At 33.4% G+C, this 26,463-nt stretch overlaps 4 protein-coding genes across 9 annotated transcripts; 2 read left to right on the top strand and 2 right to left on the bottom strand.

Moving 5' to 3' along the window:
• Positions 1-2,905: 2,905 nt before the first annotated feature.
• Positions 2,906-4,201, bottom strand: LOC114413815. Its single transcript, XM_028378343.1, has 3 exons — positions 3,884-4,201; positions 3,431-3,724; positions 2,906-3,016 (listed from the first exon to the last, which is right to left on the bottom strand). Exons 1-3 carry the CDS (start codon positions 4,199-4,201, stop codon positions 2,906-2,908), a joined length of 723 nt encoding a protein of 240 aa, XP_028234144.1.
• Positions 4,202-10,647: 6,446 nt separating this feature from the next.
• LOC114412105 lies at positions 10,648-14,964 on the top strand. Its single transcript, XM_028375888.1, has 7 exons — positions 10,648-10,787; positions 11,234-11,724; positions 11,834-11,994; positions 12,082-12,162; positions 12,297-12,372; positions 13,423-13,497; positions 14,510-14,964. The coding sequence occupies exons 2-7, from the start codon at positions 11,277-11,279 to the stop codon at positions 14,704-14,706; spliced, it is 1,038 nt and encodes a 345-aa protein (XP_028231689.1). The 5' UTR covers positions 10,648-10,787; positions 11,234-11,276; the 3' UTR covers positions 14,707-14,964.
• Positions 14,965-17,056: 2,092 nt separating this feature from the next.
• On the top strand, positions 17,057-20,658 carry LOC114412103 (peptidyl-tRNA hydrolase ICT1, mitochondrial-like). Of its 6 annotated transcripts, none has more exons than XM_028375882.1 (8): positions 17,057-17,391; positions 17,457-17,516; positions 17,604-17,686; positions 18,269-18,333; positions 18,434-18,467; positions 19,969-20,039; positions 20,189-20,320; positions 20,420-20,658. In XM_028375882.1, the coding sequence occupies exons 1-7, from the start codon at positions 17,124-17,126 to the stop codon at positions 20,277-20,279; spliced, it is 672 nt and encodes a 223-aa protein (XP_028231683.1). In that variant the 5' UTR covers positions 17,057-17,123; the 3' UTR covers positions 20,280-20,320; positions 20,420-20,658. The 6 variants fall into 6 exon arrangements, with proteins under 6 accessions (XP_028231683.1, XP_028231684.1, XP_028231687.1 ...); XM_028375887.1 differs by having other exon boundaries at positions 17,128-17,315; XM_028375883.1 differs by lacking the exon at positions 20,420-20,658 and having other exon boundaries at positions 20,136-20,320.
• A 1,531-nt stretch (positions 20,659-22,189) lies between these two features.
• Positions 22,190-23,311, bottom strand: LOC114412102. The gene is made up of 2 exons (XM_028375881.1): positions 23,116-23,311; positions 22,190-23,030 (listed from the first exon to the last, which is right to left on the bottom strand). The coding sequence occupies exons 1-2, from the start codon at positions 23,173-23,175 to the stop codon at positions 22,440-22,442; spliced, it is 651 nt and encodes a 216-aa protein (XP_028231682.1). The 5' UTR covers positions 23,176-23,311; the 3' UTR covers positions 22,190-22,439.
• Between the last annotated feature and the right edge of the window lie 3,152 nt (positions 23,312-26,463).

Here is a 26,463-nt window from a genome sequence, read left to right as displayed (position 1 = left end):
TTAAGTTTGAACACATTAATTTTAACATATAGAATTAGTCCCTTAATTATATTTTAAGATTTAACTTGGTTTCTTAATTTTTTAATGTATGCATGTATGATAAATTGTTGTCTGAGTTGACAACACATTGTGAAATGCATGCGTATTAACATAAAGCGTGACAGGACATTGTTAGACTTAACATAAACAGAAATCATATGCACGCGTATCTATTTTAAAAAAAAAATTGAAGCAATGATCGTGAAAATCATTTATATGTATGACACACTCGAGCATTGTAAAAAATCACACATTTTCTTCCAATCCAATTCTTAGAACAAAGTATGACATTCTTGTGAGAAATAAGCAGTCAGACAATTGTGAACTTGACATTAGGTTTTATTTTTTCAAATTGATCAATTATTCACAATGACAGTGATGTTTATTTTCAAACTTTTACTCCAGTACCTATTCGAGTACCTAACGCTTGTGATTTTCAAACGTTAAAAATCAAAATACATAATATCCTTCAGTTAATCGACAAACAATATTTGGATGAAATTTACTATTGGTAGCCATTCACAGATATAGGTAACTAATTTCGCTTTCGATGTATGCAACTAAAAAATGATGATAATATTAACACAATGTTAAAGTGTAATCATCAATTTTCATGTGTTGGACCAATTGAGTTATTATGCACCACTGGTAGAACACCAGATGGTATATAGGTGGAACATGTCACGCCAACATGAATTTGTTGGTTACTCGTTCAGAGGAAAAAATCCCAAAAAAGTTTGACATTCCTTCCAGATGTACCATGGATGAACGGAAGGATTTGATCAAACAAGTTACGCCTCATGGGATCCCCCCGTACGATATTCATGAAACACAAACGGCAAAGCGATTATTTTTTTGACAACCAAGTCACCATGAGTATTTAGATAAAATTATCAAATTCGAAATTATTGAACTGAAAATCAACAATGACGTGCTAAAGGTCTTAGTGCAGTCTAACTACCGGAAACAATTTTGGCCAATAGAAATTTTAGCTATTTTTAGTAAACATGTGAAAATGGAAAATGACGTGTCCTTGTCACAAATTTAGCATTACTTAGTTGTAGTATTTCATGTCAATTTTATTTCTTTCCACTGTGTTGAAGTTAATGTAATGTTTGAATTCATGTCTATTATGGAGTGAAATCGTATGATTATTATTTTATGTTCATGGTTTACCTAAATCAAGAAATTGGTTAAATTAAAATCATAATAGTGGGAGCAGAAAATAAATTTGTTGGTAAATAAACAAGTATAGAAAGATAAAAAACAAAGAGAGTAAATAAAAAATAAAAAAAAATCCCCCATCAATCAACTAAATAAAAAACAAAGAGAGTAAATAAAATATAAAAAACAAAGAGAGTAAATAAAAAATAAAAAAATTGTGATCATACTACTTCTATGAAATTTAAATCCCATGTTCATTTCAACGTCAATTTTTTTTAAAAAAAATCAAACTAGTTGTTTTATGTAAACTAATTTATCTAATAACTTTCTAAATGGGTAATAAAAGTTCTCAAATAATCTAAAACAAATAACTGTATATACATATTTTTGAATTTCATAATTAATTATGAAGTTATAATTAATTCTGAATTTTTTTGTAAAATAAAACTAAAATATAATTAAAAAATATATCTAAAATTAATTTTAAACTCTCAAACAATTTACTAACGTGAAACAAAACACACACTTCACATAATTTAGATGCAACACATAATGACTAAAGATACTTTAAGCCTATGTTTGTAACAAAAGAGAAAGATAATATTGACGAGATAGAAATGAGGTAGGGATGTTTGGTAAGTAAGAGAATAAGAAAAAATAATTTCAAAATTACTCAGATCCATATTGTATTATTTCAAAATAGTTTTTAGTTGTTTACTTCAATTTGGAATCACATTCATACTATTTCGATGAATTTGGAATCAAGTAATTTAAAAATAAGGTTTTAACGTTAACACTAATATTATAAACCAAAGTAACTTAAAATATACAAAATGTTCAGTCAAAAACAAAATATTTTCAAATACAAGAAAAGTATATACATAGTCCAAATATGATAATATAAAATGTGTAAAGAAATTATGGTTGATCCGTGCGTCGCCTACATCGAGACCTCACATATACATTGTCGTCTTCTGTGACACCCCTAACAATCCTGATGCATTCTTCCATGACCTCATGTGTCTCTGTGCCTGCCGTGACTATCCTAAGGTTGAGCAGAAGCTCCAATGTTTCAGCGATCGCATGGCAAGCATCCTGTTAAATAGAAAACAAACAAATTAGACAAATTAGTATTAAAATAATTGACGTAAATGGCATTTGATACAACTAAGCAAATATTAACACTTACCATTGCATGTCTAAGTTGGTCCACATGAGAATAGGCATGAGTCAATGTTGTTACTAGTGGCTCTGGGACCTGAGGGATATGTGGCTCCACAAATGAGGCATCATGCATCGCAGGTGGATGTTGCAGCATATCTGATTGTTGTGCCGTGGTCATGAATGGATGAGAAATGATGAAGAACTAATCCATGTACTCGAGCGCACACTGACCTAGCACAAGACATATCTCACCTGCTGGTGCAAGATGGTCTGAGTAGTTCATCCACATGTCGTCTATTTCTTCAAATGACACCCATGAATCGACAGCCTCTGTAGGAATACTCTGGACGTATCTGAACTGGCGCATGACCCTCTCTGGTCAGTGCCTGACGGCAACGGGCCCCCATCGTAGCTAACCAGAAAAGCATGAAATCAAATCAATCTCTTGAACGGGTCGATGCTCCCCATAAGGCATCCAACAGACATCAGGAATCCTGAGTTGATTCAGACATTGCATGTACGTCGCTGTAGATATGCACTACTCAGTTGCCTTCGTAGCAATCCACTGACATGCACGTGGTGACACCTCATCGTAGTCCGGATCAGCCATACACTCCGCAACTGATGGAAAGTGCTCATATATCCAACACTACAAAGATTACATGAAAATCATACAAATTTTAAATGAGCGTCTTAAATACCCTATTTAAAACATTATTGTAATTAATTTATGAAAAACATATTAATTGCCAGTGATGTAACCAGCAAGTTGTCGACTACTGCTCCTATAAGCATCATTCAAATGATCGTACATATGCACTAAAGCAGCAGCTCCCCATGCATAGCTCCCACTCTGACTCAAGTCACGCAGAGCGTCTAAGAAGACAACATGAACATGGGTTGCACTCTTGTTAGCAAAAAGAGTGGAACCTAAAAGATAAAGAACATAGGCACGAGCTACAATAGTCCAATGTCCGGCCTGACATCTGCTTTGATATATATCTCGTAGTCAAGATAGGCATACGTATGGTCCATGACACTGTGTTGTCTCGGCCCTGACTACCTCTTCGGATACCTCTAGTAACTCAACCAACATCAACACATCCTCGTTGACATGCAGAGGCTCGAAGGTATGGAAGGCACCAACAATTGGAAGATGAAGCAGAGATGTCACATCATCCAAGGTGATGCTAACCTCTCCCACGGGAAGATGGAAACTGCTAGTTTTCCTGTGCCACTTCTCCACAAACGCGAATATAAGTCCCCGATTGCTAGTGTTTACTGAACACGCGATCAAAGAACTTAGTCTTATGGCAGCAACTAGACCCTCAATTTCATGAGCAGGCCTACCAAATTTCTACACCTTCCTCCCATGGGAGGATAACTTCAATTCAAGATGTTCCTGAATTGAAGTATAAAAGGAATAAACACTTTATTAACATAATAATTTAAAGGAACACAAATTTCAATAATAACAGATACTTAACAAATAAATTAACTTCAAAATTATAAATACCTCTCCATTCCATATGCTAACTGCAACATGGTTAGCATACTCGGTAAGCACTGATGGGTCACGTGGCCCACCTGGAAATCCCTCAGCATCATCACCAGTGTCTGCACCAGGTGCATGTACATCTGCAGCTATAACAGGGTCATCTGCAGCTACCACAGGCTCATGCTCGACAATAGGGGCAGCTTCCCGTTGCCTACGTGCCGATGCTGTAGGCCTTCGCCGCTGGGGGACATCATCTGAATGATGATCATCCTCTCTCCCCAAGGCTTTGCTTATAACCTTACCTAAGGCACGACCCAAACCTCTAGTTCTAACCATGATATACAAATGTTTACCACAAATTCCATCACTAAACCACACAAATTCATCACAATATTACTTTTTCAAACAAAACACAATTCAACAACTTATACCCTTAAAAAAGTAATTTCATTTTCAGTTGTTACAGTGTTTGAATCAATCATTTGGAAAGGACATTTTGTGTTAAATTTTGCTAGACTTTGATGTTTCTCCCAATCATTTTTTATTCAGTCAACAAATTTTGCATTCATACATGTGATATTTTGCAGGATAATCCTTGTAGGCATAAACCAGAAATGGAAAACACACTTGAGTCTTCTGGCAGTCCATGACATAGAAAGGTATTTAGCATGATCTACTATGCTGTGAATGTGTCTTTGTGTACTCTATGAAGTCAGATACTAATTTCAATCTCTTAAACATATTTCCTATAGATATCAGTTTGGATATTTTTTATGGTGAATAAATATCAGTTTGGATATTCAAAAGAAAAAATGATTTAAAAATTACTATGCATATATATCGTTGTCATGTTGCAGATATCAGCCAGATGGGATTCGGTTGAAGCATGCCGGCCTATAGTTGATGAAGCACCTATGTTTTATCCAAATATTAAGGTACTTATAATTATCACTATCATAGTATTATAGTTTTTGGTGGTGGCTATATTGTATTTTGAATTAACTTTTTGTTTATACTCTAATTAGGAGTTTGAAGACACACTTGGTTACATAGCTAAAATTCGCTCCCAAGCTGAACCTTATGGCATATGTAGGATTGTCCCTCCAGCTTGATGGGTACCACCTTGCCCTCTTCAGGAGAAAGATTTATGGGAAAATGCAAAATTTTCCACTCGTATTCAGCAAATTGACTTGCTTCAGAATAGGGAACCCATAAGAAAAAAAATTAGGGGAAGGAAACGAAAATGTAGAAAGCAGTCAAAGATGGGCATGGGTATGAGAATTGCCAAATCAGGTTTTGAAGCTAATGTTGCTTCTGAGCCTGAGGAGAAGTTTGGATTCCAATCAGGGTCAGACTTCACACTTAAAGAATTTCAACAATATGCTAATGTTTTTAAAGATTTCTACTTTGGATTGAATGATGCCAATGAATATGAAAAAGTTAGCGATAGTAGTCACTAGTAGAGATGAAAACCCTCTGTGGTGGAAATTGAAGGTGAATATTGGCGAATAATAGAGCAACCAATTGATGAGGTTGAGGTACTAATTGCGGTTCATTGATAATATCGTTAGTCTTACTATCACATAATTATGCAAAAAAATTATATATTATTCTATTATTTTTGAAGGTGTATTATGAAGCTGACTTGGAAACTAGATCACTTGGAAGTGGTTTTCCTAAGACATCATCCTTAACTAAGAATGAGTCAGATAGATATGCCCTGTCTGGTTGGAATTTGAATAAGTTCCCGCGACTGCCAGATTCTGCCTTATGTTTTGAAGGAAGTGATATCTCAGGAGTTGTAGTTCCAGGGTTGTATGATGGAATGTGCTTTCCCTCATTTTGTTGGGTAAGTAGTGAGAATTACATTTTCTCAGTCTAAATCTATGCTAGAAACAAAGTTTAAGGCATAACAGATGATTTTACTAATTTTCTTCTTAATCACTTTCTGTATATGTCTGTGGAGTTATAAAGTTTAAGTTATTTTTCATGAAAGCTTTGTTGAAAATTTTAAAATTTGTCTGTTTTTTTTAAATATAATTTAATTAAAGGTTCAGTGGAGAAAATAAAGGACTAGAACTAGTGTTAGACATAGACTAGAATCCAGATAGGGGTTGCTACAAACTGCATAATTATTGCATCCTACACATATACAAATTGTATAACTACGCAAATTCATCACAATCTAATTAATAGGCTAAATACTTATCTAAAGTATGTGGTTCACATTTACTTTAGGTATGTCAATGAAATTCTCCATAACTACTTATAGGATAAGTAATTAAAAAGGTAAAAGGTTGAGTTCCTCCTATAACCAAAAATAAAGTTATGCGCTTAAGTTATTCGCTTAACCAATGGTTTGGCTTGAGGTATTTGCTTATTTTAAGTCATTTGGCTTAAGGTATTCCACTAAAATGAAAAGTAATGCAAACTAACCACATTTCCAACCAATATCAACATGTTCAAACAATTAAAACATTATACAATACAAACCAAAAAGCCTCAAAACTAATATCAACTTCAATTCAAACCAAAAAGCCTCAAAACCAAACCAAAAAGCCTCAACATGTTCAAACAATTCAAACATTATACAATACAAACCAAAAAGCCTCAAAACCAAATTTCAAACCAACATCAACTTCATCAAAGAATTAACGCATAATTTGAAACTTATTTCATTACTCAATCGTACTCTACTTCATCCTAAAAGCCTCAAAACTAACCATAAACCCTCATAAAAACCATTTTTCATAAATTATAACCTATTTTGCATTTTTTAAATTAAAATAGATTCATACGAATCAAGTTGATCCGTAACACTCGTACAAATCACCTTGATTCGTAAGAGTCTTACGGATCAAGGTGATCCGTATGACTCTTATGGATCAACTTGATCCATCAGGCATATACGGATCAACTTGATCCGTAAGAGGGAACTTCATTCGTAAGACTCGTACGGATCAACTTGATTTGTATTATGCTTATTTCATCCGTAAGTCTGCATACTATTACGGATCATCTACCTCCTACTTGATCCGTATGCATAACCCTATCACCTACCTCTAATGCGGATCTACTAAATCCCTATGCGGATCAACTTAAACACATTACAAACCAAAAAAGAAGTAGAAACAAAAATCATGGGGAGAAAAGGCTTACCTCGATGTCGACGGTGGAGCACAGCCCAATGCACGTCCTCAATGCCGTCAAAGCAAAGCTCCAAAGCACAATGCAAGGACAAACAAGGGGATGAAGAAGAAGACAACTACGCAAGAAGAAGCAGAGCGACCCAATAAGAGGTAAAGAAGAAGAGTCGCGTGAGAGAAGGAAATGGGGAGGCATTGGGTGCACAGTCGTGTGAGAGAAGAAGAAGAGAAATGGGGGCGTTGCACATTTGTTTAAAAAAAATACCCAGGGATATTTTTGTCCCTTAACATAATATGTTGGGTGCACCAGCAATAATGTTAGATGCATCTAGCATCAGCCTCTATATAAATACCAATCTCATGTTTATTGAGACTAGGGATTAGAATAGGCCAGACCAAGACTTTGAATAAGTAGGTCTAACCTATTTTTATAAAACTAAGGCTTTAGTATGATCTATTATTTATCATGTTTATCGAGAATTTTTTTATTATCAAAATGTTAGTAATAAGATTTAAATCTTCTTTTTTTAAAAAAAAATAATTCAAATCTCTCACCCGATACTCCAATAACACTAGGCCACATGCTAATGGATTTTTTTGATACATTTATAAAGTTTATAATATATAGAGAAAAGGAGTTAGATACTGTGTAAAAAAATTTGCACGATTATCCAATATATATATATATATATACCTTAAACTCGAACAAAAGTTACACATACATGTACTACCGAAATACATTAAAAGGTTAATTAATAATATATGATATAAATATTGACCATTTAACTGGCATATTCTAGTCACGAAAAATTATATTTATTTGAGATATAATGTATTTATATTTTGTAAAAGTATATTGATCTATACTAATTTATATATTAACTTATTAATTTATCTATAAATATAATACTACTACTAATGATAATTTATCAATAATAATAATAATATATGTTAATTAATTTATTTAATAGTAGTAAATATGCATTCTTTGGTACATGAATGAAAATTATAATTTATATAACTCTTGTAGTTTTTTTGTTTTTTTAAAGTAGTATAATATAATGTTTTAAATCCTTGCAATATATTAATACACCAATAATTAATAATATCATTAGTATTAATTTGTCCAAAAAATTATTAATACTGATAATATATATATATATATATATATATATATATATATAATATGTAATTTTTTTTATTTAGTTATAGTAAATATATGTACAATTTTAATTCTTATTTAAGGTATATATGTATTATCACTTTTATTTACGAGTTAAAAGATTCTATTAAATATCAACAAGTTATTGGTTTAAGTGGTCCTAAGCTTGATCTACCTAGCATGATTATGGAAGTTAAGGGTGTGGACTTCAAATCATTGACCATTCTAATGGAAGGAGGTTAAAAGTGCATTTAAATATAAGTTTTTTAATTAAAAAATCCCAAAAAAGATTTTTTTTAATTTTAAAATATTTTTTTCCCAAAAAAGCATTATCCTTTTTAAGCTTTGACTTTTTTTTTTTATAAACTAAAAAAATAAGAAAATTTCCTTATAAATTCTAAATATCTCCTTTTTTCATTTTATAAAGATAAAAAATCCTTTCATAAAAAAATAGGTATCTTTTAAAATTTTAATTTAAAAATATTTTTTTGTTAAAATAAAAAATATTGTTATCTTTAATAATATGGAAAAATAATAATAACTAAAATTCTAAAAAAAAAACTTGTTCTTACCATGGTAATAAAATATTTTCTATGTAATTTTGTTTCATTAATTAGAGATGTTGCTCCCAGAATTATACTTAAGAATTAACTTTTTTTTAGGATTTTCCAATATTTTTTTCCTTCAAAATAAAAAATGGTGATAACTCCATTGAAATATTTTTTGTTGTCCTCGTCGTGATCCTTGTTTTGATAATATACCAAATGTATCTCTTGGATTTCTTCTTGTTATATACCTTGATATTCCAAGAGAGAACCGTGATATCATTAAACACATTTGTCATTAATAATCATGCGAAGAAGGACTTAACGCTTAAAGGGGCTTCAATGGGCATGAAAGTCCATTGTAGGAATAATTTAATTTGGTATTTCATCAACCAAAAATATCAAAAATTGCATAATCATTATTATGAGAGGCTCCAATACGATGGGGGTCTAGCGGTATTGCCCCACTAAGTAGCCATAGCAACCACATTTAGCACAAATGATGCGCAAGCCTTTATATTTGAGCATATAACTGTGATCATTAAGCCATTCCTTCCAAACGATAAGTTGACCAAGGTCAATTTCGACCTAGATCCTCATAAAACATCCTCTTTTGACCCTGATAGTATTACAAATGACCTTCATAAGGTGGCTCAGTTGCTAACAGGAAACTATTGTCATAATACACCAAGTTTAATCTAGAAAAAAAATACTTAGAACACAATTGTTCAACTTTCGCATAGGGGATGTGAATTTTAGATTCCATTTTATTATTGCCACTAAGTGTTAAAATTGTTGTGTTTTTTTGGACTGTCTTCTTATGTGGAGTAAAAACCCAAATGAGAAATACTCTTATTATCTCATTTAGTTAAATGGAGAAGGGATTAGGATGAGGGAGACTCATTTGTGAGGAAAAAATAGTTACAAAGAGAGAAAGGAAATAAAAAATCATTTTGATTTTCTACACCCATCAAAGAGCGTTTTTCATATTGTAACTGCGGATTCTTTCATCATTAGATCGAGCTGATTTTTGGACCGCAGTTTTGTTTGGTTGGATTGTCAAAACAATATATGGAAATAGAGATAAGTGTTTCACATTCTCTATTCTACATTTTGGGGGTTTTATCTTCTTGTCTCTCTATTATAAGCATTGGTGTTCTGTTTTGATTTAGCTACTTGTAACACGTTTAAATGCACTTGTTTGATTGAAAACTCTCTTTGTACCTTTATTGATTATAATGAAGTTATTTTTTTGGTCTAGACGACTCGTGATTTTTACTCTTATTGTATTCAGGGGTTTTTCACATTAAACAAATTGTGTGTCTTGTTTTATTTCCGATCCCCTATTGATTCGTAACATATCCTTGCAAATTTTGAAGAATTTATTTCTGCTGCTTTATTATTTATTGAGTTTGTTATTGTGTTGATTTTTTTCCCTTAAAAAATATCATTCAAACACCTGTAATATTTTCTCTAACCTTCGATATTGTCATACCAATGTTCTTCACCAAAAGTTTAACATTAAAATCCTGTCATAGGCAGCATAAATCATGAAATACGCGTTCATCCAAATGCGGCAAACAATTGCCATTTTTTTTTTTTCATTCTACGCGAACCAAGTTCTAGGATTGTTTAAGTCAATAATAATGTGTGGCGGTGTAATTATTTCGTTAAACAGATGCTCTGTCGATCGTCGTTACAGAGAAAGTAAAACATCTTCTGTCACCATTTTCGTTCTTTAAAATAATATTTACTTACATATATTCTTATAAATTTAAAAATTAAAAATTTAATACCGGTTAATTGGACAAATTATTACACTAGTAATGTATGCATAATACGTTGTTGGGCTCATATGGTTATGGTGAGAAACAAAGCCCAAAGCCCATGTGATGTTCGTGCACGGTGAATGATATCTCTTGGCTATACACTTATAAATACTAGAGAGTTCTAATTCCAGAATTGAATTACGAATTATCCAAAGAATCTTTATAAATAGGGGACTATATTTTTTGTTTAAAGTAAATTCATCGATCTTTCACTTCCACTTTCGTTTTTCTCCCTCTCAGGTACTCGTCTCTTTCAACATCTCGTTTTCATTTTAGGGCTTTGAATTTTAATTGTGTCGATCTCTTTTCGTTCTATGCTTGCTCGTTTTTCATTCGTGTGTGTTATTTGCTTCGTTTCACCGACCTTCGTGTTTAATTCTGCTCGTTATGACGCTGTTTGGTGGATTGATTCGGTATTTGAAACTCGGTGTATGCGAATTAGCCTTTTGTTCTTCTTCTTTTCTGAGGCCTTTCTAGGGATTATGACGAAGCCGCTAGTGTTTGCATTTGAAAAATAATGATTAATATTTTTATATCCTCTGACAACTTACGCTTGCAGCAAAAATTGAATAAAAATATAGGATCATTAGGCTTCCTAAGGAGGATTTACTATAAGATTATTGTTGAAAAACTTGTAATCCTTGATTGTTAGTTGAATGGTTTATTGCGATTTAATTACCTTGCAGGACATCCTGTATTAACAGTGAAAAGTGCATCTGAAGAGACAGAATGCAAGGACCCGGGGGTGGCAGGGATCGTTTCTTTGATTTTGGCGATCCTTTTGGTGGTTTTGGAGGCTTTGGTTCCTTTGGACCTCCCAGGAGTTTAATCTCAAGCTTTTTTGGGGGTAGGGACCCATTTAATGATCCTTTCTTCGCCCGACCTTTTGGAGGGATGTTTGAGTCTAGTCCCTTTGGTGGTCCTACTGGATTTCCTTTCCCCCCTGGTATGAATCCATCTGGGTTCCTTGAGCATCCAGCCCCGGGTTTGGATCCATCTGGCTTCCTTGTGCGTCAAGCTCCAGAGCCTAGTAGACAAAGGAGGGGACCAATCATTCAGGAATTGAACTCTGATGAAGAAAATGAGGAAGCAACGGAGGAGAGGAAAGGCAATCCGAGAAAGCATGGTAGGTCAGACAGTGAACCCTCTGTTGAACATCCAGATGATGAAATTGAAGGTAACGTGTGTTTTGCCTTCTGCAGTAGGTGCTTTTGCTCTATTTCCCAAAAGGGGCAGCTTGGTTTTGCTTAGGCTGATTCCCCCCCTCTTTTTGGTTCATGTTGCAGGGAAGAGGAGTAGACTGGCTGGAAATGAGAGCAGAATCAATATAACTGGGCCTCGGCCTCAATCTCACAGCTTCTGCTTCCAGAGCTCAACTGTCAGCTACGGTGGTCCAAATGGGATGTATTATACATCCTCAAGGGCAAGGAGGAGTGGAAGTGATGGAGTAAGCATTTGGATTGTTGTTTAAAACCTAGACCGAATCCAAGATTTGCAGAATAATATTTCTCTGATGCCGTCTTTGTTGTGTTAGGTGACCTTTGAAGAGAGGAAGGAGGCTGATAGTTCAACAAGGAAAGCTTCTCACCTAATTTCTAGAGGCATTCGTGGCAAGGTATTCATATACTATTCTCTTTGGTTGCTATGTTAGATTCAGTTGGTTTGGTTTTGGAATTGCTGTTAAATTTTTAATGGTTTAACTTCTAACAGGTCTCTTATTTTATTTTACTTACATATGATATTTTATAGGGACATTCTCTCTCAAGAAATCTGAATTCAGATGGTAGGGTAGATACTATGCAGACTCTGCACAATATAAATGAAGGTATGCCATGAATCTGATATTCATGATTCTTATGGTGTGATATGACCATAGTAGTCAATGGTGCGTTATAGTGCCACTATAGCAGTGTTGCCAAGGGTCCCGGCTGCTCCATGGAAGCCTGGTGTGTTACAGCTCATCGTTGTGCCTGGAGTGGCGTGAGTCCTTGCTGTTATTGCGGTGATCATGACCGGCATTGCATCAGTGAAAAAAAACCATTTTTTGGCCCCCCAAACGATGTCGTTTATTGCTGGGGGAGGGGATCTTGGGATTTCTTGCCCCTCATCAGGATGCAAACCTTATTTCCCCATTCCCCCTCCTTTGGAAGGCAAAACATTGCACTACTCTTATTGGTCTATTCTCTCTTTAACGCAAACCATCTGACCTAGAGCTTTCAGCTATGTTTCCAGCCAACCTGCATTCTGTGGAACTCTGGCACACCACTCTGTGGTCTTTACTCTGTTCACATGCTTTGGGTTCTGTTATGCTGACGTCAAAGAGGGTTCATGTTTTGTTGTGTGTGCAATATGTCCATGTTTTGTTTTATGTTTCTTTAACTGTTGTGTTCAAATAGTTAAATCTTATGTTGCCGTTTCTTGCTGTACTTTTTTCTTTTTCTTTTATATTACTGGCTTGACTCTTGTTATTAAGCTGTGTTTGGCTATAGTTATGACTTTTAATTATTAATTATGAACATGCCTTTAATTATGGACATTTTTTAATTATTTATATTATGGTCATGGGTTCAAATCCGGAAACAGTCTCTTTGCATATGCAAGGGTAAGGCTGCGTACAACATCCCTCCCCCATACCTTCGCATAGCGAAGAGCCTCCGGGCAATGGGGTACGAAGTAAAAGTAAAATTTATATTAATATAAAAATTATTTAATTTATATGAAGTAATTTCGTAATTGTGGAATTTGTGATCATCCTGCTATCCGCTATCTCACTATAGTGGTTGATAAATGATAAATATGGATATGACATCTACTTTCACAATTCCATATCCTTGTATGTCAGCATTCCTGAAGGTTTTGGGTTGTTATTTTGTAGATGAGCTTGCTGGCTTTGAAGAAGAATGGGAGGAAAAGGGTCAAAAGTATTTGCCTGGATGGACTGGCAGTGTTGGTGAGTAATTATCCTTTCTGCTACTTGGGGATGTGGATGCTTAATCTCATTCTCTAGAAGATATCTCTACAATTTATTAGAGAATATTGACAGTTTTATGTTTAAATATCGGTACCAAAAGTTTCCAAAATGACTTTCTTGTCCTCTTTTTTCTGTGTTTTGTTGTTTTAAATTCATGTTCAATTCTTTCCCCTGTTCTTTTAGTTTCTAGTGTTTGCTTTTGCTCATTTTTATCTGTTTATTTATTTTAAACAGCTGTAAGTATGTTTTGACGGAAATCAGTGCAAATGAAATGACATGCTGTTTTGCTATTTTTAGAAACTACATGGCCATCTTATTCATGAGCACATTCATAGCACCACTGTTTTTGTGTTTTCTTTTTCCGGTCCTTTTTTCTCCAATCTCATTTTCATTTTTCTTTCAACTTTCACATTCTTCCACACATTTCTGAAATAATTTTTAACTTGAACATACGAAAGTGTATGCCCACTTCTAGTATGTATTAAGAGATATGGCTTTCACATATGTGCTTTCTATTGTACATGGTTATGAATTTTCTATTGTATTATTGTATGGAAAACTAAATTAATCATTAGTATGATGATATTCTTAGCTTGCGTCCTTTATTGGTGAGAAGTAAAGGTGACAATGGCAGAGAAGTGCAGTACATTCAGTGGTATGGAGAGGATGGCTTCAGTGTGCCTGTTGTTATTATAGTTAATTGTATTTTAAATGCTATGCTATAATATGAATGATTAATGAACAATATATATCTCTTGTGAGTATGCTTTTTATGTTGGTATACTTTCATTTATCTATTATATTTGCAAATTTTTTGTGTCGTAGCTATCATGTTTATACATAATTTAGAAAAGAAGCAAACCAAATATCAGATTCCGTTGCAGCATAAGTCAAATAGTACCATATGGTTGTTAGAGTGTATATTTCTTTCTTCAAAGCAGCAATAGTCCATTTGTTTGTCATTTTTAATGTGTGTTTTTCGGTGTTTCAGAAGCTAGCGGTAGTAATAGACAAGCAGTGCAGGCCAGGCGCGGAGGTTGGGCACTCCCTTCTTCGGAGCATAGTCATGCCGTGGGAACAATATCTGAAGCTAGAGATGAAGTTGGTCCTCGCACACAGGAGAGGGTTAGGACAAATTCAACTGGTAGGAATGCATACCGTCCAGGAGTAGAGCGTGGCCGAAACTAAGGCCCTAATGTTTTGCTCAAATACCTGACTCCCAAATTAACCATCTACTAACCCCTCTGCAATCTTCATGTTAGTAACTGATAGTGTGCTTCTTCCTTTTCCCTATATAGCTATATGACCATTTTGGCCGTTACTCTTATGCTTTTATTGGATGGGTTTGTCCATTGAAATTGTTATGGTGATCATAGGGGTCTGAGACCTGAATGCATAACAAAATTTATAGCTGTCATTCATGAGGCATGAGGTGTTTAGTTGTTTTATGGTGCGCATGATTACTTGCACCATATCCAGAATATATTATATCGGTGAGGTAGGGGCGTGACAAAAGAAAAACAGATTTGAACTGAACTGTTTTAAAAAAATTGAACCAAATCATTTTCATGAAAGATTTGGTTTGGTTCTTTGAAAAGACTGAACCATGTGTGTCAAACGGTTGACCAAATTGGATTGAAATGAAATGATCCAAAAAAGAACCAAACTGTTTTGATAAAAAAAAAAAAAAAAGCCGACCTATTTTTAGAAACAGTTTGGTTTGAATCAAATCATATAGTTCGATTCAGATGGTTTTTTTGTAAAAGCCAATTTTTTCAGTTCTATCCGTGAGTCGACTAAGTGTGGACTTAATTAAATTAATTTTAAACGAGCAATTTTGTTTTGGGCGTGGAACACGAACGAGCCACTTACGGTTAGGTGGCGCGCTGCCTTATGATTTACGTAACGCTGGGTAATAGGTTAGTTAAATTGGATAACCATTTCTTATTGGGTAAATAATGAATCATCGAATGTACTCCATTTTTAAAATCCATTTTAAATATTTTAGGCTTCGGCCTTTTTATCATTTGGGTCTTGGATTTTAGTGTTGAGATATAATATGTATAAATATTGAATTTATTATAGAATTTTTTTATTGTTATAAAATATATAATGCTTTTAAAAAATAATTTGTTAAATAACTTAAAATTTATTAATCTTCATTTATAAGATTTTTTATTTATTTAGAGTGAAGATATTTGTATATAAAAATAATTAATAAATTATATTTTCTTATTAAATGATTTATGAATGTATAAATTTGTGTTAAGATCCGATTATTGATTATTTGAGCTGTTAGTGATTCATCTACATTAAAACTTGGCAAATTATCTTACAATTTATGATACTTTTTTTTTTACGTCTCTAGAGATTGACTAAGTGCAACATTGTTTACCCAAAAGACCATAATTTTCAGCTTATTTTGAATACTTAAGTATGTAATCTTTTTTTTAATTAGCCAAAAAGACCTGAAAACATAATTCAATGTTTTTCTTGTATTTTTTTTAATTTTCCTTTTTCTAGCGTGACGTGAAAATTTATTTACAAGAAAACTTTGTAGATAAGCATATAAAACCTACCTATTGGCTGAAACTTTTAGTCGGTAAGTCTTTAAATATGCTAACTAATATATACATTTAAAATAAAAGGTAAATAGTTGATCACTTGATTTTTATTTATTTTTATTTTGGTTTGATCTTCTAATTTCTTTAGTTGTATTATGATTTTTTTTAATTGATTATTTTGTTAAGTAAATAGTTTCAATGATGATAAAAAAAATTGTCAGAGTTGATAAAAAAATATCATAATTGACTGAAAAATAAATTGAAACAAAAGAATAATAGAGGAAGTGACATAAACTCAAAATGAGAGTAGATTGGATTCTTAAAGAAATTAAAAAAAAAATTGTCCAATATAGCATGTTTTGGAATTACATGAGAAACTTGTTTGACATTATAAGTCATGTCTACAAAAAGCTACAACTATTTTTTTTTACTGAAATAAAAAGCTACTACTTATTTCTTTATTTTTTTCACAGATTTGGAATATTTTTTGGATTAATAACGTGTTTGTGGTTCCCAAACATATGTTTTAACTTTTTCAAATATTTAACGTCACTGTAAAAGGATAAAAAGAAAAAAACATATATATAAAAAATTAGAAACTGAATGCTAGTGTTTCAAAATTGATACAAATTATTAAAAAATTATTTATGAAATAAATAAATGATTTTTTTAACTAATAAAAAAAATTAACTGAAATATCTGGTTGAATATAGCTATAATTATGAAATAAATTATAAAAATATACGGCAAAAAAAAAATAAAGCTAGAGGAATAAAACATTTAATTTTATTTTAAAAATATTACAATAAATTTTTTATACAATAGCAATAATAATATTTTTATAATAATAATAATAATAATATCATAATGTTACTTATATTTATTTAAATAAATGAAAATCAACTTCTCAAACTTATTTTTTTAAATAACTTAAAATCTTATACTATTTTTTAGTTAAATAACTAAAAAAAACCGGTACCAATAGTCGAATACCATAACGCAAATTGAAGACGAAGCAGGAACCACAATCTGGGTTGATCTATGAGTACCGGCACCACTAGAATGCTAGTGAAGGAGATGTTGCAACTCTCTTCTTCCACACTTCACTTCTCTTCTGCGTTTCGCGCCCTTTCTCCTCCTTTGCCATTCTCGATTCAATTGCGACGCTCGCGCCGCCCTGCAATTCGATGCGCTTCCTCAGACTCCGACAAAGTATCGTCTCGGCTGTCGCAGGTTCAGCACCTTCTTCAACAGGCCGAACACCGTGCTCTCTCCGCCGACCAGGGCCCACCTCCTAAAATCACCTTAGGTTAGGTCCCTTATGTCTCTTCTTATCATTTTTCAAATAATTATTTTGTTTTGGTTTGGTTTCAGATCATGTTACGGTGAGCTTTGCCAGAAGTGGAGGACCTGGGGGTCAGAATGTCAATAAAGGTTCGTTCGTTCGTTGTTTTGTTTCATTTTACTTTCTGTCATGCTTAGGAGGCTCTTTAGTTGTCTTTGTTTGTGCTGATTGGGCAGTGAACACTAAGGTGGACATGCGCTTCAACGTTAAAAATGCATATTGGTTAAGTGACAGGGTCAGGGAGAAGATTTTGCAAACGGTATGTCACTACTCACCACTAATCTTTTCTGGCGCAAAATCCTGTCACTAACTGTTTACATAAGCCTTAAGGGGACGTTGGGTAGGAAACAAGTCTTTTCATACCCGGAAAACATAGATTCCTACGAAAGTTGATTCTTGGGAATCATTATTCCTGTGAATGTGTAAAATAAGTTGATTGATGTAAAATATGTAACTAAAACTTTTCCTCCACCTGTGAAAGTTTAATTCCGACCCCCACCTTAGGAATGTTTTTGAGAAAAAGTGAGCTAAAATTGATTCCCAGGAATCATAGTTTCCTGACAATTTTTTTTATTAATTGCATACCAAACATGAGAATCATAGTTTTCCACTTTAAGATTCTTGAGAAAGTAAAAACTTTCCATCTACTTAACACCCCTAAATGTTACTATATGTCAATTAATATTTGATGTGTATCGAGTAGTGCACAAATTTCACTCTATATCTTAACTGGTCACTTTTTTTAATCTCGACCTTTGTTGGTTTATTCCTGGTTTGAATGATCATCTACTTACATCTACCATACGTTCTATTGATATTTGATTTTGTTGGTGCTGAGCAGGAGAAAAACCGTATTAACAAGGATGGGGAGCTTGTGATTTCTTCAACCAAAACTAGAACGCAGAAGTTTGTGTCTCCCCTTTTGTACTATTTGTTTTCTCTTTTCTTTGTATGTTGCAAGATTGGTTGGCCTTATTCTGCCCTCTCTTTTTTTCTTTCCTCTCAGGGATAACATTGAGGATGCTTTGGCAAAGCTTCAGGTAACACTGGAAAATTTAGTATATAATTTTTTTTATTGAAATTGTTCAAGAGAATGTGTTTAGCTTTAGGTGTTATTGTCAAAGCATATATCTGATATCTCCAAAAAGCTTATACTCTTTGGTGGAGACCCAGGAATTTTTTTCTTCTTCTTACTTTTGGTTCTCTACAGTTATCACTTATCATTGCTTGGTACATTTGGAAATGATTATATTTCTATCTCTTGTTTTCTTACCGGAAACACAGTGAAAAGAAAGTGATACTTTTGTCTTCTTAAAGATGTTTGCCAAGTAACGTCAACTACAGGAGACAGACTTTTTTTACTTTCTGATAGCTCTGAATTTGGTTACTTCTTAGTCTTTTCTGGTTTTGGGGATTGGAGGTGTTCACTTGTGAAAAATGTGCGGTTTGTAATAATTCAATCTCTTACAGATAAACAAACCGGTGGAAGAATGCAGCTTAGGATGGTGACTTGGTGGTAGACATATCTCTTCCTCATTTCTGTATTCTTGTATTGTACTCAGACATTATAATTCAAATTTGAAGATTTCTGTTGTTGGCTATTTTTTTTTATTTTCTTATGAGTTAGAGTAGCATCTTAATGGAAAATGGAATATATCTTGGAGGAGTTTGTACAGTGGTTCCTTATTGTCTTCTCCGCTACTCATTGGTTGCTTTCTTCTTTATCATTGAGTTGGTTGATTGTCATATCCACATTTTGGATCGTTCATTCTCAACATAGGTCATTTGTGCCATAATAGAAAAAAATAACAGAGAAAAGAAAGGGGAGAAGAATCAGTTCCATTAACCCCAATGAATCAGTGGTTACAATCCTGTATTTATAAACTGATCAGTTAGAACAACTAACTAACTCTAACTGACTTAGTAACTAACTCTTAACTAAATAAGCTAACCTAACTCAGGTTATAAACTACCCAGGACTGCAGTAGAATAACTGCATGTCCTTTACAGTACTCCAATATTCCAAAATGCCCATAGTAGTGTTTCTATTTTTAGACCTTATTGGAGCATAGGACAGCGACTTTACTCTGCTTCTGCATATGTGACCATTCTCTGCTTGAGTTTGATGAAGGCTGTGCATTTGAAGGAGGTGGCTACTTGAGATAGAGATTGATTGGGTGATTTTTTCTTAAAACAAAACCTGACTGCTGCATTGTGAAAGCATGTCTATCACTGGTCCATGGTACTTGTTTGGATCCAGATAAGGACTAATGGGAAGGAAAATGTCTTAGTTTTATTGCAATATACACCAAATATTTTGTATGAAACAACCATGCATGCTAGTGATTCCCTTTAAAAATATTGGTTAGGGTCATCTATGGTATGATGTGTTTATTTGGATATTAGATTTAAGTTATCTAATATTCCTTTTTCCCCCTTTTCAACAACATAAATTGAGTTCATTCACTTCTTTTCTTGTTCCTAAAAACTGGCTTTTACCTAGCAATGGTGCTTTTCTGTTTATTTAATGGCAAAAAATAGGAAATCATTGATGCAGCATCTCATGTCCCACCACCTCCCTCAGAAGATCAAAAGAAGAAAATTGCAAAGATGTAAGAGCACTTCTCTTTTTGTGTTTTCTAGTACTTCAGGTTAAATACAATTTCTTATTTTCACCACCATTTTGTTTGTGGCTTCTATTACACTAGAATGATGAAGGGCATGTGACTGACAGCTGTTAATCAAATTTGCACTTTTGAAGGGCTGCCATAGGAGAACAGAAACGCCTCAAAAGCAAGAAGGTGCTTTCAGATAAGAAGGCGTTCAGGAGAAGTAAAAATAGCTGGGACTAATACGGTGTTGTCCAGAATCTTGAAACTGTTTTATGATTTTTGTAAGTTCCCCATTATCGGTTACTTGAGATTCATTCGTCAAACATTCTGTAGTCGATTTCACCATGCCTATATTCTCAATTGATGTCTTTGAGCTGCAGGACGCAGAACCACAGTCCTCTGAATTCTAATACTACCATATTGGATACACACAGTAGATGAATGGTTGAATATAACCGTGAATTCGAGTAGCATAGCCCAACAAGCAACCAACCCACTGGATGGACCTCAATGGTGGTTAGTTAGCCAAAATTGTGATGTAGCTAGGATCTAAACGAATACGATATTTTCAATTAGAAATATCATATATTGGTTGAATCTGTAGTGTTTTTCTTTGTCAGCTTTTTGCCCTTTTAATGCGCCCTTGGCACGTGTCCAGATTGATGGATCTATATAGGCATTGAATGTCAACAACCCTGGGAACGTGCTTCACGTAAAAACACGTCAATACATAATGCCGTTGCCAAAATTTTGTCAAATAAATGACTCCTGGCTGAAGAAGGATTCTTCGAAAAGTTAAGGATTAGTAATCCTTTTAAAAATTAAAAATAGAAAGGTTAAGGATTAGTAATCCTTTTAAAAATTAAATTTGGTGTTATACATATGCAAGGAACTTGTAAGTAAAAATATTTAAAGTACTAATTAAGAAAGTTAGTTAATATTATTACTTTTTAAATTTCAAGTAAAAAATAAGATTATTTTTAAAATATTTTTTATTGGAACCTGTGTTATGAATAAAAATAAGTTCTTGAAAATATTATTATAATTAAATGGAAAAGTGTTTTAGAAATGATAGTATTAAATATGATAAAACTAATTAGATTTATTTATATTTAAATTTAATATATAAGATAATTTTTTTACTTATATATAAGTTGAAAGGGAATAGCCGGAAAGGGTTGGTTCCTTAGTAGGTTCGTATTGTTACATTTCCGCGATAGAATTTTTATTTAATCGCAGTAGGTAGAAGAACAGTGCCACTTGTATTACCCGCAATTTGCTAAAAATTGATAATTGAATGCATTGCTCTTAAACAAATACACGATAAATATCAGTTTATTTTCTTATTGCTTTTAACCATAACTCATGGTGGTCCTATAAACTACAAGATTCGGGATGTCGTGACTAAAATGTGTTTTCGTGCTGTAGGGGCTAGGCCCTAGGACCATATATGATTGCAAATTGAATTTTTCTTGCAGTAGCACAAAAAACGACAGTATGAAAGTAAGAAAAAGATATGAAGAAAAAAATAAGTAAATAACAGAGACACGAAAAAATAGAGATAGAGGGGAAGCAGATGGATGTGCTTTAACTGATTCAATATATATGGGGTGTTATCCGTGTGCTGTGAATGATTCAAATTTCAAAGATAGATGGGGTGTTATCCTTTCCCTTCCCCAAAATCTGAGCTGGTAAATTCTTACTTGATAGATAAAAGAAAATATTGAATGTTTTAAAAGTTTTAAAACATTAAGTTTCTTTATTTTTCATTTAATAATTTTTACAAAGAAAAAAAATGTTTTTAGTTTTTATACTTCCGATTAAGTGTGTGATTGTTTTTTTGTTGAACAAGCTTCAACCATAGGGGTGAGTTGCGGACCTAGAGGACCTAGCAAACTTTATCCACACACTCGTGGGCTATTAGCTTAATTCGCCAAATTTATGAAATATATGAATTTCATCTTTAATAACATTAAAAAGCAAGATGAACTTCTTGAAATGACATACTAAATTTACAAGTTTTTTAAAGTTTAAGGAACAAATTCAGTGATACAAAAACAGAGGGACCAAATTTATAAGAGAATTTTTTAAAAAAATATATATTAGTTGGGTTAAGAAAAGGGACAATCTACAGAAGAGAAGATCAGTCATCAGAGTAATTAAGGTGCTATATTATAACGAATCATAAAACAAATAGAATGGTCTGTGCCATACACAATTCATGCAGTATTGTATCTGCGTATTTACACAAGAGCAAAATTGTATACCAGTTACGGACATGCCTTTCGTAAAACAAGTTAAGAAAAAAAAAGACAAGATAACCTAGGCAACTATACTTAAGTTTTGTCCTAATAGAAGCACTGCTGCTAAACCTAAAAACGTGACCCGAGTGAGACAAATTCATCGTCTAATAACGTGCACCTCCCCTGATTGTTGGTCAACATGCTTGAACCATTTCTTAGCAGCCGAGCCTCCCCCAATGGCCGACACGTGTGCTATCTCAAGCCCCTTCCCCACTGGTAGATACACCGAACGAACAACACGACGCGACCCTTCTTCCAGCACGCTCCGCCATCTGAAACCGGAAGTAGCACTATTGGTGGCGGAGTTCACGTTCTTGCTTATCAAAACTGCACCTTTGTTACTCAGCTTCGCGAGCCTCAGCACTCTCGAGAAGTTCACGCGCGTGGAATCCACCACCATGACGTCTATCCCGCCGGCCAACCCCTCCATCACCTCCTCCGCCTCCCCCACCACTATCTCCGCCGACATCCCCGCCTCCCCCATTCTCTCCGCGTACTTCGATCTCGACCTCTCGTCCGGCACCACGCACACGTGCCTCCCTCCCGTGTGCGTCCTCGCCACGGCCAACCCCACGCTCGTCGCCATCACTCCCCCCTCCGACCACGTTTCCACAATCAGCTGCGCGTTCCACCCCGCCGCCATTGCCGACACTAGCTCCGCCACCCCCGATTCCCGGAAAATCCGACACTGCAAATAAAACAAGAGTTAGATATGCTTACATAAATAAACGAAATAATGCCGTAGAAAACACAAAGAGCGTGCTTATGCTTACAGATTGAACTGTTTCGATGTATGCTTTGGATGCTGTCTCTGGGGACCAAACTAGTTTCATTCTCCTCCGATTGGTTTTTCTCTGTCTGTGATTGTGAATAACTGAATATGGGAGGAATTGAGTCACGAGGGATGAATATATAGTATGAATAATGTTAGCGAGACAGAGAGATGGAGAAAGAAAGGGTTTCTAGAGAGAGAGAGAAAAGTAGGACCGTTGACATTTATTCCATCCCAATCTGACGTGGTTGTTAGATTCGGATAACTCCGATTTTTCTCTGCTTGTTTTTCTTCACAAATGTTATTCTTGTCTCTCTGTCTCACTGTTAACAATGCTTTCCCTGTCATGTCTTACGTGTACTGTGCAAACGGAATTTAGTTGCACATTCATGACCGAAGATTGGAAAGAAATAAAGGAAAAAAAAAATTAAATTGAAGTTAGTATTGTAAGTTTTGTTGGACGAATATTACATATAAAGAAATAAAGTGTGAGATAAAATAAATAGTTTATTTTTCATATACTAATTTTACACTATTAGTTGTCTATCAATAAAAGATATTATTAATGACTTTTGAGATAATTTTTATAAAAATTAATGCACTAATTATACTAATTTATGATAGAGTGTATATATTATTTATTCTAAAATAAGTTATGTAATGAAGAGAGAGAAAATATGTATTGTAATAAGAATTTGTTAAAAGAAAAAAAATATATATATATTAATGAAGAGAGAGAAAATATGTATTGTAACAAGAAATGCAAATGAAATTATGTACTAGTAGTATATATGTTGTTAATCAAGAATCCGATTTGGTGCATTTATGCATTCACAAATCAATATCATTATAGGAACATTGAACAATTTAAATTTTGAATGTATATTTTAAAGTGTAATTTACAAGATAAAATATTATCTGTTTTTTGTAAACATGACTGTAACTGTGTTAAATTCGAAGCACCGGGATATCTTACTATATTGTCCCACAAATCATCCCCTTATTCTTTAAGGAAAGTATTTAAATTTTTAAAATATCAAATATATATTTACTTTTTATCCAATATTTTATCATGATAGGTATTAGGAGAATAAAGTAGGATGATGGAACAAGATGATTTATAATTATTTTGATTGGTATATGTTTTTTCTAAGATTTGTTTAACTAGAACATGTGTGTAATTTATTTAACCTTAGTCATATCTTTTAATATCTTACTATATCTTATCTAGTCACATCTAATCATATCTATCATCCAGGTTGTTTTTATATTAAATAAATAAAATTATCTCAATAATAAATGCTTTACAAATTACAACTTACAAGTATTTTCTTAATAAATCTTTAACTATTAAGGAATTTTTTATTAAATAGAACAATAATAAAAAAGTTATAAAAAAATAAAATATCATAAATAGCCAATCATTATTTTAATTTTATGTACAATGTTTATAAACCTTCAAGAAAAATTAGCACCCAAACACTGTGAGTCCCAATAGTTTTTTTTTTTCAACATGCATATGTAAGCCCTAAACACTAACGCACATGAAGTGTCGTGTTCTCTTCTATGTCGTTGTGTTCTCCTTCATGTGTCATCTTCTTCACGTTAGTGTCTTCTCCTCCACACAAACATTCTTCACTCCATCGTCTTCTCCATGGGGTGTTCTCCTATGCACAAATAGAGGGTCGTTCTCTCCATTGTCTTCTTCGTGTGTCTTTTCCTTTGTGGTTGTGCTAGGCTCGTCTTCTCCTTCCACGCTCATGTATCTCCTGAGAACTTAAAACTATTACAAATGTATCCCATGAGGTCTTAAAAATGTTATACATGTAATCTCTGACATTTTAAAAATATTACACTTATACCCTCTATCTTTTACAAATAATAGACGTATTCTTCTCTATTTTACAAAAATTACACCTAATATCCATCTTCCCTCTCACTTGTTGGAATGTCAACAAGATACAATAAAATAATTGGACATCATCAAAAACAAAAAATAATCAACACCAAGATCATTACCCTACCAAAACAAATTAGCACGAGCTTCACCGTATTCAACAACAGTAGTGATTAATAAAGATTCAACTAATGATGTGTCAAAGATAAGATTTTAAACGAAAGAAGGAGATGAAATTAATTTTAAGATTAAAATTTTAATAAAAATCATGTACCTATCATATGATCTAAAAAATAAATGAAGTTAATATTATTACTTGTAAGAGATGTAAGTGTCACAGAATCACAAAAGCTAAAAAAAATTTCGTAGTGTAAAAAAAAGTATGTATAAATAGTACAAATATGATGAAAAATTGTTGTAAGTCACTCATTTATTTATAACGAACCTTTGGAATACTGATAAGAAAAACTTTTGCGCGCCTGTCGGAAAGGAATGCCTTGTCTGTAATAAAGTGGGGAAAACGACCGCAACTACGCATATTCTACGTTTGTTTAATATTAAAATATACAATATAGTACAAAAGACAGAAAGAATACATGGGGGATAGATGGATAGTGAGTCATGACATGATAAGAAAGAAAAATAAAAAGAGCATGCAAATGGAGAATTGGACATTGTCAAATGAATGACTTATATTCGTTGGTGTGCAATCTTAGAGAATAAGAATTCACGGTATAAGAGTTAGATTACTTCCAGAATTGTCTCAGGGGTTTCAAGGTCACCGCGTCCATAACGATATTGATATGAAGAGGATCTCATCTGAGTCTGAGTCCCATTCAAAACCACATTTTCTAAGTAGGTATCTATGCTGACCAGGTGCTGATATGTTCGAATACTTACCCAAAAACCCTGATTTCATTCTATGCTTAAATATGTATTAGGTTCTGGTAAGTTAAGTTTTTTTAATAAAAACTTCGTACCCCATTGTTCAGAGGCTCATGGGGAGAGATATTGTACGGGAGAGATGTTGTACGCAGCCTTACCCTTGTATATGCAAAGAGGCTGTTTCCGGATTCGAACCCATGACCAACAAGTCACCAAGACACAACTTTACCACTGCACCAGGGTTCGTCCTCAAGTTAAGTTTTTTTAATATTTTATTTATTTTTAGTTTCTTTAATTTATTTATTTTTTCAATTTTAATCCTTATAAATACAAATTTATGGGATTTTATATGAAAAAAATTAAAATATTAAATTTGAAAAAACACAAATTTATTAGACTAAAAATGAAAAAAAAAATTACCAGGATCAAAAATAAAAATAAAAATAAAAAACTCTAACCAAAAATATATTTAACCCTTAATTTTAAATTTGCAGAATTAATCTCATAAAAAATAATGTGCTACTTAGCTTCGATGTTACGCTTACAGTAACTCCACAAAGCCAAATA

The sequence above is a fragment of the Glycine soja genome, chromosome 5, assembly GCF_004193775.1.
Source record: "Glycine soja cultivar W05 chromosome 5, ASM419377v2, whole genome shotgun sequence".
Classification (NCBI taxonomy): domain Eukaryota; kingdom Viridiplantae; phylum Streptophyta; class Magnoliopsida; order Fabales; family Fabaceae; genus Glycine; species Glycine soja.
This window is presented reverse-complemented; position numbering and strand designations above follow the sequence as displayed.

Coding starts and splice junctions, on each gene's coding strand:
- LOC114413815 (XM_028378343.1), bottom strand. CDS start 4,201: ATGGTTAGAACTAGAGGTTTGGGTCGTGCCTTAGGTAAGGTTATAAGC. Junction 3,725..3,883: donor TTAGCATATGGAATGGAGAG/GTATTTATAATT, acceptor AGGAAGGTGTAG/AAATTTGGTAGGCCTGCTCA. Junction 3,017..3,430: donor TACTAGAGGTATCCGAAGAG/GTAGTCAGGGCC, acceptor TAATCTTTGTAG/TGTTGGATATATGAGCACTT.
- LOC114412105 (XM_028375888.1), top strand. CDS start 11,277: ATGCAAGGACCCGGGGGTGGCAGGGATCGTTTCTTTGATTTTGGCGAT. Junction 11,725..11,833: donor TCCAGATGATGAAATTGAAG/GTAACGTGTGTT, acceptor TTCATGTTGCAG/GGAAGAGGAGTAGACTGGCT. Junction 13,498..14,509: donor TGGATGGACTGGCAGTGTTG/GTGAGTAATTAT, acceptor TCGGTGTTTCAG/AAGCTAGCGGTAGTAATAGA.
- LOC114412103 (XM_028375882.1), top strand. CDS start 17,124: ATGAGTACCGGCACCACTAGAATGCTAGTGAAGGAGATGTTGCAACTC. Junction 17,392..17,456: donor ACCTCCTAAAATCACCTTAG/GTTAGGTCCCTT, acceptor GTTTGGTTTCAG/ATCATGTTACGGTGAGCTTT. Junction 18,334..18,433: donor ACCAAAACTAGAACGCAGAA/GTTTGTGTCTCC, acceptor CTTTCCTCTCAG/GGATAACATTGAGGATGCTT.
- LOC114412102 (XM_028375881.1), bottom strand. CDS start 23,175: ATGAAACTAGTTTGGTCCCCAGAGACAGCATCCAAAGCATACATCGAA. Junction 23,031..23,115: donor ACATCGAAACAGTTCAATCT/GTAAGCATAAGC, acceptor TTTTATTTGCAG/TGTCGGATTTTCCGGGAATC.